We start from the raw sequence: 16,405 nt of genomic DNA, 5'->3' as shown, positions 1-16,405 counted from the left end.
TGACGCGCACAGTAGTGCACATGCTCTCAGAACATGAAAACATGTGGAGGCTTCATCCCAGCTATGCTAGAGATAAAACTTCACTAACTCTGAGTCCATGATCATTCAGACAGTACGTCTGCAGCATGCATGAAAAGGTGTTTTTTTTATTGTGGTGAAATATACCATTTGAACCATCTTTAAGTGTACAGTTCTGTGGCATTAGGTATGTTCACACTGTTCTGCAACCATCACCACCATCCACTCCAGACTTTCATCATCCCAAGCTGAAACTCTGTGCTTATGGAACATAAATCCAAAGGTTCTACAAGTTAAACAATGGAATTGATTACAAGCCTCGTTTCCTCTTCCGTAAAAGCCGGTACCTCAGAGGCTATTATGATGGCACAATAGTTTATCACAAAAACAACCCACCAGTGGTCTGTCACGGAGCGCTGGGCTCATTAGCACCCCAAGTAGTCAGGGCAATGGGGTGTGTTTTAGTAAGACGAGGGCAGTAAGGACAGCTGCGCCTTACGGAGCACCCAGGCAATGCTTCCCTGTCCCCACTCACGGCAGTCTGGGAGGCAGCTTCATTCCCCCGCCTCGCAGATACAGAAACGGCGGTCCCAAGGGGGTGACTCAGCTAACTAGCAGAGGAGCCGGGACTTCAAGCCACGTCCTTCCTACTCAGGAAGACACCACACTGCACACATAAAAGTGCATTCAGACTTTGTCTACATTGTGCCATCATCCAAACCATAAGCTCCCAGCTAAGCACTAGGAGCTGGGAGCACTAAGAATCAACTGTGGTCACTGACCAGAGAGGGCTCACAAACCATACTGAGCAGCAGTCTGAATCAGCGAGGGTTTCCAAGGCCACGGGCCGCCCTGGTCTCCGCAGAAGCCCATTTGGTCTGCGACTGTCCTAGGTGGCCTGAGCACTTCTCTGCTCCACCAGGGGGCAGCAGTCCTCCCTGGGGTCCCCACCTCCCACAGCAAGGAAATCCACCCACGGGAGTGCCCCCACCACAGACACAACTAACTGCTCACACAGATGCACAGTTGAACGAACTGATTTCAGGTTTGGAGCTGATGAGACCCACCCTCAGCTTCTCAAGAGGAGATCCAGTGGCTTCCACCAACCTTTCCATTATGCCAAGGGATGTTGATCAGCACTGAAAAAGCTACCCCTTGACCAGCCCAAAGCCCAACTGTGCTCTGTGAAGTTCCAAGTAAACATGAACTTGCACTATCAGGCACACGTGTGCTATTTTTGAACACAGGAACTGGCTTATTGTTTGCTGGGGCGGGAGCTTCCTGCTGCCCCACCCACCTTCCCATGGCTGACACCCTCATCTCGGGTGCTGGGCATGACAGTGGTGCAAGCCCAGGAGGGAGAGGAAGAGGCCTGGGGCCTGCGAGAGGCAGCCACTTAGCAACCCCCACCTGGGGAGACAGAGAACAGACTGCATCCATCTTGCCCAATTATGCAAATGAATGGAGGAAACAATGCCCCGGGTACATTTACAGTGGGGATTAGTGACCACTGGGGACTCCTTCTATGACCCAGAGCTTTCAGCCATCCACAGATAGGCCTCAGATGTGTTCTGGGGGTCCACATGCTGTAATCTGGACGCTCCCGGGAGTGTCCATATGGGAACTGAGAAACCTGGCAACACTTATTATTTCATGTCCTGATGCTAGGGCTGCCAGACCCCTCATGTTCTTCTGGGGGAGAACAACAAAGGAAAGGTTCCAAATGGCACTTGGTGGAAGTCCTGTTCACGTGAGGTGAATGGATGGGCTGACATGGAAGGTCTGGAGCCAAGGGTTCAGCACCCTGGATGCGGAAGAAGCCATAGCCAGGCTGGCTCCCAGACACCACCTACCGTCTGACAGGTCTGCATTCTTGGACAGCTGCTCCAGCTCCCAGCCGAGGTGGGCAGATTCATTCATGCTCTGCTTCTGTGCAATCTCAAGAACCATGTTTTCCTCCAGCAGCTCCTCAATGCGCTTCTTGTCTGTGTCCCGGTCCTAGCGCAGAAGAGGGAAGGAGTGTGGAGGTATGTGTTGGGGGCACCCTCTGGACAGGCCCCGACCGCATGCATTTACCCCCACCACCCCAGGAGGGAGGAGCTCCATGCACCTGCTCACTCCCAAAAAACCACAGCTGCACAGACCTGACCCAACACAGGGCCCAGCTGTGAGAGGCACAGCCACTGAATGACACCTTGACCCAGGCCCTAAGTGATGAAGACAGCCAAGGTCTCCAGCTGCATGCTGTCTGAACAAAGTGACCTGGCGCACAGAGCTTTAAAGGACGCACTGTGATGAGCAGCAGCCTCATGGCCCTAATGCACCTCAAAAGGGTTGTAAAGAGACTCATGAGTCACAGCTCAACCTGCACCATACATGCCAGCAAAGACCCTTCCAGCAGCAGACACACAGGTACATCCACCCTTACAGAAAAGCAATGCAGCCATCCCGTCCCATCTGCTCTGTGGGTTGTAAGTGGGGCCCACTCAAGCCCACTGAGCTTAGCAAGCTGCTCTTACTAAGTCACCCTGGTGGCCAGAGCACCAAAGTCAGAGGCTGACAAGTCAGAGAAGGGCACAGTGTAAACCTGAAACTGCCCCAACGTGTATTACATGGGGTGACAACAGCTGGCAATACCAATTCCAGGTCGTGAAGCTTAGATTTCAGCTGCAGGTTCTCCTTCTCCAGCTCGTGAACTTTATCGCCCCGTGCCCGGGCTGCAGTCAGCTGCTCCTCCAGCATGGCCTTGGTTTCAATTAAAATGATATTATCCTCTCTCAGCTCCTGGTCAGCAGAAACATACAGGAGAACCATAAGACAAAGGCACCTGGTTCACGATGACAGAGTTCTAAGACCAGAGCTCCCCCAGGCATCTGGACCAAAACAATCTACCCCCACTTTTTAGCACTTTCACCTTAATAGTCAGGCCAGACCAAATTTCTGTATTTGAAAGAAAAAATCCATGGATCAAAATAGTTAAATTCGGGAAGGCAACTTCCTAGTGTCTACTTTATGCCAGCCATGGAGCAGAGGCACTGACATTTATAGCCTCACCTGGCTGGAGAGGTGGGCTCCGCTGACAGGGGGCTTCACTGAGCCCCCATCTCCTGAACAAGGAAGGGGCTGGGCTGAGAGTCTGTCCCGGGTTCGAGAGCTGAGTCCAGACCTCTCAATACAACATTCATTCCATTGATTAGAGTCCCGGAAAAAAAATAGCTATTCAGACAAGCTCTCGCTCAATTCACAGTTCCTATTTGAACATTTTATACACGTATTCTTGCTACAACAACAGCTTTCGGCAGTTTCCTGGAAATGAGGCAGCCTTTAACACAGTTAAATCACAAACAAACATGAACCCCACAAGTTCGTTCTGCAGGCCTACTGCATGTTGGCCACATGCTGGGTTCCCCTGCCGACCAGACCCCAGCCCCAGGCAGCCCTGCACACTCGGGGGGAGGGCAGCTCACTCACCCCACCCCTGCCGCTCCCCTTGTTCAGGGTTTCTCAGTTTCTCTTGCCCCACCTGGAGCCATTCCAGCACCACTCAGCATCTGGGGGGGACTGAGTTTCCCCTGAACATTTCACAAACATACACACAGGGGAATGTGTCCATGGGCAGCTTTCCAAGGCTTGCCCCATTCACAGAGTCTAACTGGGAGGGGACCAGTAGCTCCTGCTTATCCACATGTTCATTTTCCCTGCACAGACCAGAATCTAAGATTCTTGGTAGAGGAGAAAGCACATGCCTTCTGATCAGTGTTCACGGTTCTGATCAAAGCCTCTAAGCCGTGAAGGTTTTAAGGCTCTGGACTCACCTGGGCACCCTCTCTCTGCTGCAGACCACCCACATGCACTGTGCAGCTTGGCCCTGCAGTGGACGCCCCCAGTCCCTGCCTCACTCACTCTTCACAACAGCCCAGAGAGGGAGGCAGGGACAGTCCCTTCCTACAGATGAACAGGCTCTTAGGTAAATGAAGGAATGAGCCCCAAACCACAGGGCTGGTGAGGGGTGAAGCTGGGGTTTGAACTCAGGCTGGAGAGCTCCAGATTGGTGTGCTCTCTAATGCCCTCAGCTGCCTACAATCCATCCTCAAGGGGCTCACATGGGTTTCAAGCAGGAAGAAGCTGGCCCTCTCCCTCTAGCTGCTGTCCCCACTGCTCTCAGCTGGCATTTCAGCAGGCCTACCCACAGAATCACCACCCTCTGGGCCCCTGAGCTCCCAACAGCACAGACTGCCCCTTCATCCTCACAAGCAACTCCTACTCAGCCTTCAAAACCCCACCTGAGAAGTGCTTGCAAATTCACTGTCCCTTCTGCTGAATCAGGTACTTGGGTTCCCAGAGTGCTCTGGGCACACTGCATGGCAATGGGGAGCTGGCCTCCCTCCCTCCCCAAGATTGTGAACTCCTCAGGAAGGGGCTGTTCCACTTCTGTTCTGTGAGCCTCACAGAAGTGTTTGGTAACACTTGTTGGCTGAACCAAGCCACAGGCGGGAATCAGAGGTGGTATGTGAGGTGGGCCCTGAAGGACTAGACTTCCAACAGGAAAGGGAGGACAAGGGTGTCCAGGAGTATAACAGAACATGGACTGACTCCTAACTTCTTTGCAAATGTGTCTTTTCTGGCTGTATCAACCTCCACCACACATTGGCAACCACCACACATTGGGCAACAGGAAAATATCAAGTGCCTCGCACACCTCACCACCTCGTAAGTGAGAAACCAGGTCTGCAAGATCTTGCACCCACACTCCTATGGTGCAGCCAGATGAGTGAGAAGCCCGATTCCTCACCTCTGGACAGCTGCCTGCAGCCTGCCCTGTGGGCCTGACCCCAACTGAACTGGGAGGCTATTTAAAGGCCTGACCAGCCCAGTCAACAGCTGTGGGGCCACATTTAGGAAGGCACAGGCCAGGCCTGACGGCTGGTCCCCAAGTGGCTCAGGAGCTGCCACTGCTAATCTGCCACAGTGACCAGGAACAGTGATGTGGGCTGACGGGCTCCAATTCTCAGGCCTGCTCTGGGCACTGTTAGCTGTGGCAACTGAAGCAGATGCATGTCCCTCAATCATGACTCCCTCCTGCCTAAAATAGGCACAGAAATAGGGCTCATGTGGGGATGAGGTATGCTAACGAACGTGAAATATGACACACAGGCTCCTGAGGCCCAGTGAGGTGGGCCCCCATCACCACCGTCTCTTCTCGCTTTCAGTCCAGTGCTCACCAAGCATCCACCCCACTAATAGGCAAACACTCGCTTCCAGGGGCACCTCCTGATCCCCAACATGCACCAAACCCCAGAGGGGAGGGAAGGCGGAATCCAAGAACACCACTGGCTCCTTCCTGCTGTGCTCAGGACTGCAGCACCCAGAGGATGGCTAAGGGGTCCAGAGCAACAGGAAACTGGCCCCATGGTGCCCCGGGGCAGGGGAGACTGGTCCTTCCACTCAGGGCAGGTGGACCTCCTGCTGAGTGATGGTCCCCCTGCACCCCTAAATTGTGCCTGTGTGGCTCCGCACTAGTCCTGACTGCAATGCTGTCTGCTGGCTACACAAGCCCTGCCTCGTTCGAGCATGGTAGACAGAGCCGAAACCAAACATCAGGTCTGTCCTGCTCTAACTTCTTAGTGTTCCAAATTTTATCAGACTCCTTAGAAGTTGTTAAGAAACAGATGCACAAGTCCCAAGTAGGAATGGAAGACCAAGAAGTTCAAGGTGCCCTTAGTTCTGAGTTTTAACAGTCCCTGCTTACAACGTCCAGCCCCGACGTGACTGCCAGAGGCTGGGGCCTCCCTCAGCCCCTCAGTGGCCACCATCACCCCCTCCACAGGTACCCCATTTCACCCCTCCCCTGCACCTCTCTTGTCTCCATGACCCCACCCCTTTTGTTTCCTGGAGGCAGACAAACGTGTTTCAATGCCAGGTCCACTTCCTTACCACCAGCCTGGGATGCCAACCAAGTTATTAATTAATCCTCAGTGCTTTCAGATGAAAAAATGAGAGGAACTGGCAGTGGCTGCTGCACCTCATGGGCTTAAATGTGATGAAGTAGAGCTTGACACTCTTCCTGGCATGCAGAGAAAGCTCCACAAATACAGTTATTACTGCTTATTTTAAAACCTTGCTATGTGCCTACTCTGGGTCAGGCCATGGGCCTATAAAGGGATAGTATTTTTGGCTTTTCAGATGGTTATGTCTGTTACAACCACTCAACTCTGCAGGTGTAGGAAAAGCAGCCACAGACAAAACGTGAATGGATGGGTGACCTGTGTTCCAATAAACCTGGATCTGTAAGAACTGATGGTTGGCTGGATCTTGTCCTTGGACTGCGGCTTGGCCATCCCTGAGCTACACAGTGAGCTGGGCACCAAGGTCTGTGAGGCACAGACCCTGTCTTCAAGGAGCCCCCATGTGGGTGGGGAACAGGAAAACATCACCACATGGCCACCTGAGCACTGCTGGGGTAAGAAGGGGTCTAGAGGAAGAGGGGAGCAGGAGGCTCGGGGACATGGCCTGCAGAGGTTGGCCCACCCACCCCTCATCTGGCCTTGTGCTGGGCCTAGGAGGGTCACTGGACTGACAGGGCCTGGTTGGGACAGAGCAGAGTTCCAGGGGGTCCAGAAGCGGGTGAGGGTCAGACCAGGGATGGAGGTGGATTTCACCCCAAGAGCAATGGACAGACACCAGAGGAGCTCTTAGGCCACCTGGGCAGCTGGAGGGCCAGCTTAGATGTCTGTGGAGGGCACTGCGTGTGCAGGCCCTGGAGTATGAGGGGGCAACGAGAGGGGCGGCCAGCACAGCAGCACGCATGCACTCTTCAACCTGCGTCTGGTGGGAAGGTGGGGGTGGGCTCTGCAGGATGGGGAGCACCTAGGGCCTGGAGGAGTGGGGAGGAAGAAAGGAATTGAGGGTGACCCAGCTCTGGGTGGACAGGTGGTAACCCCAGTATAGAGACAGTACAGCAGGCTGGGGGGACAGGGCTGCTCAGATCGTGGATTCAGACACTCTGACCTTGACATTCCTAGGGGCTGTCCAGACGGATCAAGGAGAGACCAGCCTAAAGAGTAAGATTTGGGACTTTAATTAGAACAAAACAAACGCTTCTAACTAAGCCCCAACCCCTCCACCTACCCTGTCCCTCTCCTTCCCTTCCCAGCCACGCCTGTTTGCAAGAAGGGAAACCAGCTGTGTGTGGTCTTCCAGCCTTGCCGTCTAGCCTGTCCCCTCCTGTCTGTGTAGTCTGCTGCCACCTTTGCCTGAAACCACGTTGGAGAATCAGGCCACGATGCTGTTAATGTCCAGGGAGCAGCTCTTGTCCCCCTTGCCCACCCTGTCTGCGGCCTAGATTGAGGCAACCATTAGTGGGACACAGGCAGAGAGAGCTCAAGGCCCTGGCAAGTTACACTCAGGGTCAGGGCTTCACAGTAAAGAAGCAGCCACATCCTAGACAACTGGGAAAATTCAGCCTGAGAAAAAAGGGAGTTTTCCTTTGCTTCTAGCTTGGTCATAGCAACGAGTTCCAGTCAATCATGTAAATTCCTCCATTTTTGTGCTTATAAACCCTAAACAGTGCAGCCAAAAAGGCATCTTTCCATAGAGCCCCTCCCGATTAGTGGGAAATTTTTTTCTTTTCTTTTCACTTCTCATAAAAACTTTGCTGGTTGCTCCATACTTTTTTGTTGGTTTTGGATTTGGGACTTGCGATCTCTATGTGTTAGCTAACGGAGGAGGCAGAGGCAGAGAAGACACCTGTGCAGAAAGCCCAGCGGGAGAGCAGAGCAGAGGGCAGGTACTAGGGGAGGGCAGAGCAAGGTGCCTGCAAGATAGAGTAGGCAGAGACCCGGGGAAGACTGGCGAGGGAGGAGAGGAGGCGTCCGGCGCCGCAGACAGGGTGGGCAAGGGGGACAAGAGCTGCTCCCTGGACATTAACAGCATCGTGGCCTGATTCTCCAACGTGGTTTCAGGCAAAGGTGGCAGCAGACTACACAGACAGGAGGGGACAGGCTAGAGGGCAAGGCTGGAAGACCACACACAGCTGGTTTCCCTTCTTGCAAACAGGCGTGGCTGGGAAGGGAAGGAGAGGGACAGGGTAGGTGGAGGGGTTGGGGCTTAGTTAGAAGCGTTTGTTTTGTTCTAATTAAAGGTGGGAGCATCTTGAGGACCCTAAGGTTGGACCGAAATAAACAAGCATTTTTTGAACACCTTCTCATTCACCAGCTCCTGACTGCTGCCAACTACTCCCAGCCCCCTTCACCACACGGTCAGTCCCAGGGCCTCTTGCCTCTGTAGACAGGGGCTCCTACCTGCCCAATACCAGGCACGAGGGGTTCAGAGAGGCCTAGATTGAGGCAACCATTAGTGGGACACAGGCAGAGAGAGCTCAAGGCCCTGGCAAGTTACACTCAGGGTCAGGGCTTCACAGTAAAGAAGCAGCCACATCCTAGACAACTGGGAAAATTCAGCCTGAGAAAAAAGGGAGTTTTCCTTTGCTTCTAGCTTGGTCATAGCAACGAGTTCCAGTCAATCATGTAAATTCCTCCATTTTTGTGCTTATAAACCCTAAACAGTGCAGCCAAAAAGGCATCTTTCCATAGAGCCCCTCCCGATTAGTGGGAAATTTTTTTCTTTTCTTTTCACTTCTCATAAAAACTTTGCTGGTTGCTCCATACTTTTTTGTTGGTTCATTCTTCATTGCCTGCAAGACACGATCCTAGAGAAAACAGCATCTCAGCTGGTAACAAGATCACCCCTCCTTTGACAGGTGGGGACAAGGGTTGCCCAACACCCAGCAGGCAGTGGCTACTAGGACCGTGCTCTGCTAGGTCTCTGCCTCTCAGACTACTGTTTATTTTGAAGCCAGCATTGCCCAGGAAGCTATAAATCTCAGAGGAGTGGACACAAGGCCCATCCCCTCTTCACCCTGCTCAGGACACACAGCACCCAGGCACCTGCCTGCTGCCATTGGGAATTTCAGCCCAAAACAGTAAGTGGGACAAGAGGAGCCTTCCAGGCAACCTCCTTCTGCCTGCCTCCTCCCACACAGCCCCCAGCAGGGGAGCTGGGACAAGTGTTTGCAAAGGGAAGTCAGGGGCCACTTGGCACTCACCCCACGCCACCCACTTCCCTATGGGTGCCCACACAGCTCTCCCCTCCAAGCTGTTTTAACTCTTATGTAAGCTAGACTGGGAGCCACATAGACGCTTCCAGAAGTTCAAAAACAAAATATGGAAATTTATGTTCTATATTTTTCTAACCAAAATTACCCTTGCCCTCGCCCAGAACACCAGTCCTTTATCTATGCTTCCCACGTGGCACTAATACACTCTCTTTCGTGATGTGTTGATGTTCTTCTCCAGTGAGACTGGACAGGCTCTCAGGGAGGTCGTCTGGGCCGCCTGCCACTCCCCCGTGCCTAAAAGAGTGTCCCCTTCATGGTGGGTGTCTGTAGCATGGGCAGGCATGAGGTGGCAGCCATGCTCCTCCCCTGCCCTCCTGCCATCACACTCTCTGTGTTCCAGGAGAGACGGAAACCCACGATTCTTCCCTGTCCCTCCTCCCCACAGATCAAGTCTTCCCACTGTTGAGCAATGGCTTTTACCAGATGTGTGTGCCTGCCCTGGGCCTGCAATCAAGTAAGAGCCAGTCCCTGCCCTAGGGGGTTCAAGGGCACCTGAGAAGCTTCTGGCTCAGCTCTGCCCCAGCCCTGCCAAGGAACCTCAAGGGAACAGCCCCTAGTCCACCTGTGACTGTGCCTCTCCAGCTTGGCAGTGCCTAAGAGCCACCTGGTTGAGGGCTGCCAAATGCAGATTTCCAGGCCCCATTCCGGGGTCCTGGGTGGGGCCCAGGAGTCTGCATTTCGAAGAGGTATCCTCAGCTAATTCTGGTATGAGAGATACAGACCACGTCTCATGAATTGAATATCTAAGACTTACAGGGAGCTCTTTCACAGCTTCAAACTGGTATTATTGTTTCATTGTTAAACTGATGTTAACCAGGTATCAGCTTATTCAAAACAGTTAATGTCTCCTGTTTTCTTTTCACTTGGGACTTTCCACAACCACACCCCAAATATTTTATGAAAAATTTAAAACATGCCAAAGCCTTGAAATGTGTCATAAACACAGAATACCTAGAGTCTACAATTAACATTTTGCTCTAATTGCTTTATCACATGTCCATCCATCTATTCATCTCTCTGTTCTATTACTTTTTAGATGTGTACACATCATAACTGGGTCTTTCTAATCCAAGGTTTTATCACATGCAGGCCAGTCTCAATTCACAGACATATTTCTGCAGGGCACTGTGTATTTTTAATTGCTTTGTAATTATTCTTCAGGAATCTTGTGATGAATCCCTTGCAACTGCATCACTTTACTCTGGAAAATCTGGTTTTTCACATTAAGCCGGGCAACCTTATTTACTGAAACACAAACACCAGCCCATCAAACTCAGCTGTGCGTCAGGGCAGTGCCACCCCTTGACACAATCCACTCTCAGCTCCATAGGGACTGAGGAGCCCAGGCCCGGGCCCTTGTGTCTGGGAGCAGGCACCCACCTCAATCCCTGTAGGCCCCAGGGACTACTGGTCCCATCCCAAAGCGACCTATTTTGAGGACTCTGCACTGCGTTCGAAGTTAACCTGAGTTAACTCGAGTGCTCAGGTAGGCACCCGGCCAGGGTGGCCTGTGCCGGTATTTGAGGAGGTGGGGGCCCCACTGCAGCAACAGCCAGCTCTGCACATGCTGCCCGAGGGAAACCCCAGGCAGGATTCTTTCAACAAGTGTTTATCCACATCTCCTATGGGCCAGGCACTGTTCTAGATGCTGAGAACATATCTATGAACAAAGCAAACAAAACCTGTCTCAGGGGGGCCTTCCCCCGTAGGATTCAGGGAAGTAGCAGTAGAAAGTGAGACCTGAACCCAGACAGACTTGGGTCTGCATGGGAGGCCAGGTAACCAAGAGTCCACTCAACGGCCCCAAGCACTGCTTGTCCTCTGCAAGACAGGGAACCCCCTACCTGGCAGGGCTGCTGCAAAAAACCAAGGAGGTGGCACATAGTGGGTGCTTTGCCAATACTCAGCCCCTCTCAGCTCTGCAACAGGAAGTGGGAGGCAGCTCACTAGGCTGATGGCACAGGGGCCCAGCTGGGCTGGTAAGAGGGGGCACAGGTGTCAGTTGGGCCCTGTCTGGCCGGTAGACTGCGGCACCCCCGGTATTCTGACACAGCCTGATCCGTTTCCCACACGGTGACCCGAATGAGCTTTCTCAAGTACAAACCACGCCACACTCCTCCTTCCTTCACTGAGCTACTTCGTGAGGATGGTGTACATCCTCCCTGGTTGGAGCCCCTGACCCTCTGCAGACAGTGTGTAAGGCTAATTTAACTACTCCAACCTAAGGTGCGCACACAAGTGCTCCCGTCCTCCCTGATGTTAGGCATCCAAGAGGAGCAAGACTCATCCCCTCTAGAGTGGCCTGGACTCCACACACCCACCTGATTCATCAGCCAGCCCAGGCTGCAGTGTCTGCAAACCTATGTGTGTCCCTGTCTGACCCCAAGTAAACGTCGCATGTAGACACAAGCTATTGGTTTCATGCTTAGTAAAACTAATACAAAATTAAAGTCATTGCTAATCTCATAGTAAGTATTCCAGTATGGAAATTATTAATCAACGTGAAAAGCACTGCTGTTACTGTACAGAGGCATGACAATTCAGAATATGGAAAAGGAGGTCCCCACGTGAACCTCCACCAAAAGTCGAGAAGCTCCCTGAATGCATGGAGCACATCTTGTGTCTAGATTCCCTGCCCTTGGGTTTAGGCCTCGGCTCCATGCAGGGGCTAAGTTACCATGTCTGCACAACTGAGCAAGGCTGCCTAGACAGGGCCAGGACGAACATGGAGACCAGGGCCTGGACCCTGAAGCCCACCTGGCTCCATGGGACACAGCATGGGGTGAGATGTGGGAGCTGCACTCCACCTGTGACCCACCTGGGGGCTGCAGAAGGTCCCCACTGTGCAGGACATGCTTCCTGGGGAGACTCTTGTGCATGACTGCCCCCGATTCTCCCAGCTGTGGCATTTCCAGTAAGTGATGAAAAGCCCCGGTGGGTACCTGTGTCCCAGAACCTGTCTGTGTGGGGATTTATGCCTCTGAAATTCAGCGGGGCCAGTGGACCATTTCCAAGACAAAGCTAGGAGCTGGCCTCCCACACCCTCCCCAGCCCAGGCCAAGGCTGCTTTCACATGGCACCTAGGGCGCCTTCTCTGCAGGAGGTAGGGTGTCACTAACATTCCTCAGGGAACAGACACTCCCTGGGTAGGTCTGAGCAACAGGCAGGGCCCAGACCACTACCTTCTCCAACCCGCCTCGGGGAGCCCAGGGCCTGCCTGCACAAGGTCGCCAGCTGCACAGCCTCCCCGAGCGCCCCTGCCAGCAGCACAGAAAAAGGCAGGAAGGGTGACAGCGCTGTGCCCCCAGACTCCGGTTTAGTCCCCTCAAGAGCCTCCTGGCTGGCAGCTGGGATTCTTTCTTGCCACCAAACAAGCCCACTTGGTATGTGCTGACACCTTGATTTCCCCCAGCTCATTACAACCACCTCTAAACACCGTGGGATTGGCCACAGGGGCAAAATTCCCAAATCCTAAGCAGAGAGGGTCCCAGAACCTACTGCTGATGTGGCAGTAGGGTAGGTGGTCATGTGTCAGTGACCCCACCTGGGTCTTGGTCTCCGTTCCTCTCTAACCCTGACACCTTAGCTGGAATCCACCCATGACCTCAGTACACAGAGGAGGCTCCACTTTAGAGGGCCTGCTCTGACATGTCCAAACACCAGGTGTTTCACCTCTTTAATCTCAAAAGCCTCATGAAGTAGCATTATTATCTCTATTTTATAGATGAAGAAACTGGCAAGATTTAGCCACAGCAATTACAAGAAGTCCCAAGAAGAAGATCTGTGAATAGGAGGTCACCACGTTGCATGAAGAGGGAGAAAAACTTCCTAAAAGGCACTCAGACCCTTCATCACCCAGCTGTCCTCCTTCCCCTCACCACCTGCCCTGAGCCGGACAGGCAGCAGAGAGAGAGGCCCGGTGGGGGGCACAGACAGGCAGAGGGCTCACCTCCATGCGGGCCTTGTAGAAGTCCACGTCGTGCAGCTTCTCCTTGCAGCGCACCAGCTCCATCTCCAGCCGCTCTACACGGCCGGCCTTCTCCCTCAGGGAGTCCACCTCGTCACGATAGGCCCGGGCAGACCGAGCATCAGCCGCCAGCTGGATGTTCTGGGAGGTGGGCAAAAACGGGATCTCGGTTGGGGCAGCCCTCTGGGGAGGGAAGAAAGGGCCAAGTTCTTGCCCCATGGTGTTTCCAGGACATCCCAGGAGAAGCCAGCTCCTGGGGGCCAAGCAGCTCCGTGTGCAGCCACTGTGGGGGTGCCCACACACTAAGACACATGGTCATCCCCATGGCAGTTTCAGGACAACTGGCTCCCTGCCAGCATCGCTTCGAGCAGGATGGGAACAGAGGCCTTTGCTGGAAGCTCCCGCCCTTGCATTCCTGAGACTCCGGGCCAGTCAGTGGAGAGTGGCAGCTGCTGTGGCCCCCTCAACACATGCCCAGCCTTTCCTGCTCACCTCCTGCTTGACTTTCTGCAGCTCCAGCGCCAGCTGATCCACCTCATGCCTGGTATCCACAAGCTGTTCTGTCTTCTCCTCCCTGGGGGTGATCCGGAGGAACCACGGTGAGAGGGCTTGCCCACCAAGTGCCCAGAGGCAGCCCACCATCGTGCCAGACCACAGCGGGGAGAGAAAAGGGAACTTCCGGGTCTGAGGAGGGCAATCTGCATGTGGGGCTTGCAAAAATGTCCCCCACTCCAATTCTTTTCCATTTTTAAAATTTCAAAGCCTGTCCCCAACAATATCCACCAGACACCAGGTTTTCCTGAGGGTGTGGGATGGGTAAGGAGACCCCAGTGCAGCTGCACAGCCAGGCAGGCAGTGAGGCCCACTGTGGGGAGGTGGAGGCAGATAGCTCCTGAGATGATGAACAAAGTAACGTTCACCAGCTGCCGGAAACAGAGGACAACAAGCTCACAGACGGGTGGGGCCACATCCTCCCTGCAGGCAAGGAACCATACCACTGTGCGCTCACTCCAGCCCCAAACAGCCTGAGTGTGGTCAGTCGGCCACTTCTGTAGACACCTGTAACTTGGGCTGGAGCCCTAAAGACCTGGCAGACCCTGCCAGAGCAGGCCCAGGGAGGCAGGGGACTAGTCCGTGCTTGGAACAGACCCCAGCTGACTCTGGGACCCAAGTCAGAGCCCTCCAGTTTACTGCACCACCCAGGAGCGACCCGCAAGCCACATGCACATCACTAAAGCAGAAAAAGCCTGTGGGACACCGGGGCACTCACAGCTCCTGCCTGATGCGGCGCAGCCTGGCCTTGGTGTCTGCCAGCTCCACAGCCAAGTGCTGCTTGTCCTCGCTGGAGAGGCTGCTGGTCGGGCTGGGCGTGGACTCGGCACTGGAGGACTTGAGGGGGCTGGGCGGGTGCTGTGCCTGTAGGTAGTCCCGCTCCTGAGTGAGGTCCATGATCAGCTGCAGTGCAGAGAGAGGAGAACGGGCCAGCTCCCACCAGCGTGCTGGGGTTAGCAGGGCAGTGCCAGCACAAACTCGGAGATAAATGAATGCAAGACAAGAAGAAAGTAAAAGGGATGTCAGCTGGGGCTGGGAAACCGGGAGGGAGGCAGGACAAGCGGTGGACGTCTTTAGAAGAGATGAAATATTTAGTGCAACACAAAGGAGCATGCGCCCGGAGGAGGGGCCCAGGGGTGTGCAGACGACTGTGGACCCGCCCCCAGGCGTCTCTGAGGGGGCGCACCTCCGTGCACTCATCCCGCTCATCCAAGAGCCTCCTGAGGTGAAACACCATGTTCCTGGAGAGAGCCTCCAGCTCCTCGGGCGCCACGTCCGGGAGCTCCAGCCACTGCAGGTCAAACACATTCTCCTGGTTGTGGGTCACCTGTGGGCACACACAGCAGGGCTGCAGCGGCAGGCAGGGAGCACCCCACTCCCCACAGCCTGGCGGCAGGGCTCACAGTCCACCCATTCCACGGTGATTATTGGCAAATTTCCTGCGGTGAGCGAGGGCTCCATAAGCAAGTGCCAACTCTTTAGCCGACCTGTACTGGTACAAACCACTCCTGCCTTCAACACTTGTGCAAAGTAGTTGCTGATTTAATTTCAGAAAGCACTCCTTACACCGCTGCATTTCCCTGAATAGTCCTCAGATATTTTTATTGGAGCACCATCAATTTACAACACAAAAGAGGTGAGCCTTGTGGGGCAGAGGATGAGAAAATGGATGTATTTCTTAAAATACAACAGTGCAAAAATGTTAAAAAGCTTATGCTACAGTGTTAGGTAGGTAACAACGTTATGTTATTTTGGGGGGGATAGTTCATAATCTAAAACAGTTTCCAGATAAGCCTAGAACCTCATACTCCACAGGCCACAGAAGATCACCTGGTTTTTCCCTTTATACCAGGTGTGCATGGAGGCCCATAGCTATGTCTACACTGGGCAACCTCTCCACCGACTTTTTAAAATATATCCTGCTGGCTGAGTAGGAAAGACAGCAAGTCGCAAAGAACTGGCTAGTCTCAAGGACCCAGTCCCCCAGACAGATACATTTTCAAAACACACAGAGACTCAAGGAAAATTAAAAGGCAGAATTATTCCGAATGGGCTAACAGGTGGTCAGGCACAGAATGGCTGAGAAAATTTGCAGTACTGACTTTTCCCTGAGGCTGGCTTGGCTGGACGTCTCCTGACAGACCCTGACTCAGAACTCACCATTCCCACGGGGCCCTGGCGAGCTGTGGACGCCCAGCAGCTCCGCCACGGCCTATCCCCAGTGCGAGGGCGGGGAGCTCTGTGTTCAGAAACCTTTGCCTGCCAAGTACACACCTGCTGCAGTATGCTCCTGCTCATGTCTTTTTTGTGCATTTACCTCATCTGTCCAATTAGACTGAAGACTGAGCCATACCTAAGAAAATGAACACATACACTTCTCCGGAGGGCGGGTGGGTAGAGCTCAGAGAAGTAAATTTTCAGTGGGTGGGTGCTTGCCCCACAGGCATGGTTTCCAGGGAAACCACCCTCTCAGGGATTCCACCTCTGCCAATGACACTGGCTGAGGGGCCGCCCTCGGGGCGGCGGGCTGAGTCTCTGCAGACAGCCCTTTGGGACTGGCTGGTCCCTAACGTCCCGAGGGGTGGCAGCTTGTTTCTCCGCCCAGTCACTGACAGAAGCGGAGAATCTCTCTCTATAAAGATCAGCCATTTGAAGTAGGCTAACATTTGCCAGAATACATTTTCAGGGCCTGT

General features: G+C 53.7%; 1 protein-coding gene across 9 annotated transcripts in view; it reads right to left on the bottom strand.

Moving 5' to 3' along the window:
- The window catches only part of CCDC88C (coiled-coil domain containing 88C), a 128,121-nt gene that overhangs the window by 51,530 nt on the left and 60,186 nt on the right, over positions 1-16,405 (bottom strand). For 8 of the 9 annotated variants that reach the window (XR_005053984.2, XM_036991675.2, XM_036991677.2 and 5 more), the window contains 6 exons: positions 14,899-15,039; positions 14,431-14,615; positions 13,653-13,734; positions 13,143-13,343; positions 2,656-2,802; positions 1,872-2,016 (listed from right to left, as the gene is read on the bottom strand). Coding sequence is in view for 8 of the 9 variants with exons in the window: in XM_036991675.2 (XP_036847570.2) it covers positions 1,872-2,016; positions 2,656-2,802; positions 13,143-13,343; positions 13,653-13,734; positions 14,431-14,615; positions 14,899-15,039 (901 nt within the window). In the remaining variant the exon portion in view is untranslated. The remainder of the gene's footprint in view (positions 1-1,871; positions 2,017-2,655; positions 2,803-13,142; positions 13,344-13,652; positions 13,735-14,430; positions 14,616-14,898; positions 15,040-16,405) is intronic. The other variant, XM_036991676.2, reaches the window with a different exon arrangement.

Source organism: Manis javanica, chromosome 8, assembly GCF_040802235.1.
Source record: "Manis javanica isolate MJ-LG chromosome 8, MJ_LKY, whole genome shotgun sequence".
Classification (NCBI taxonomy): Eukaryota; Metazoa; Chordata; class Mammalia; order Pholidota; family Manidae; genus Manis; species Manis javanica.
This window is presented reverse-complemented; position numbering and strand designations above follow the sequence as displayed.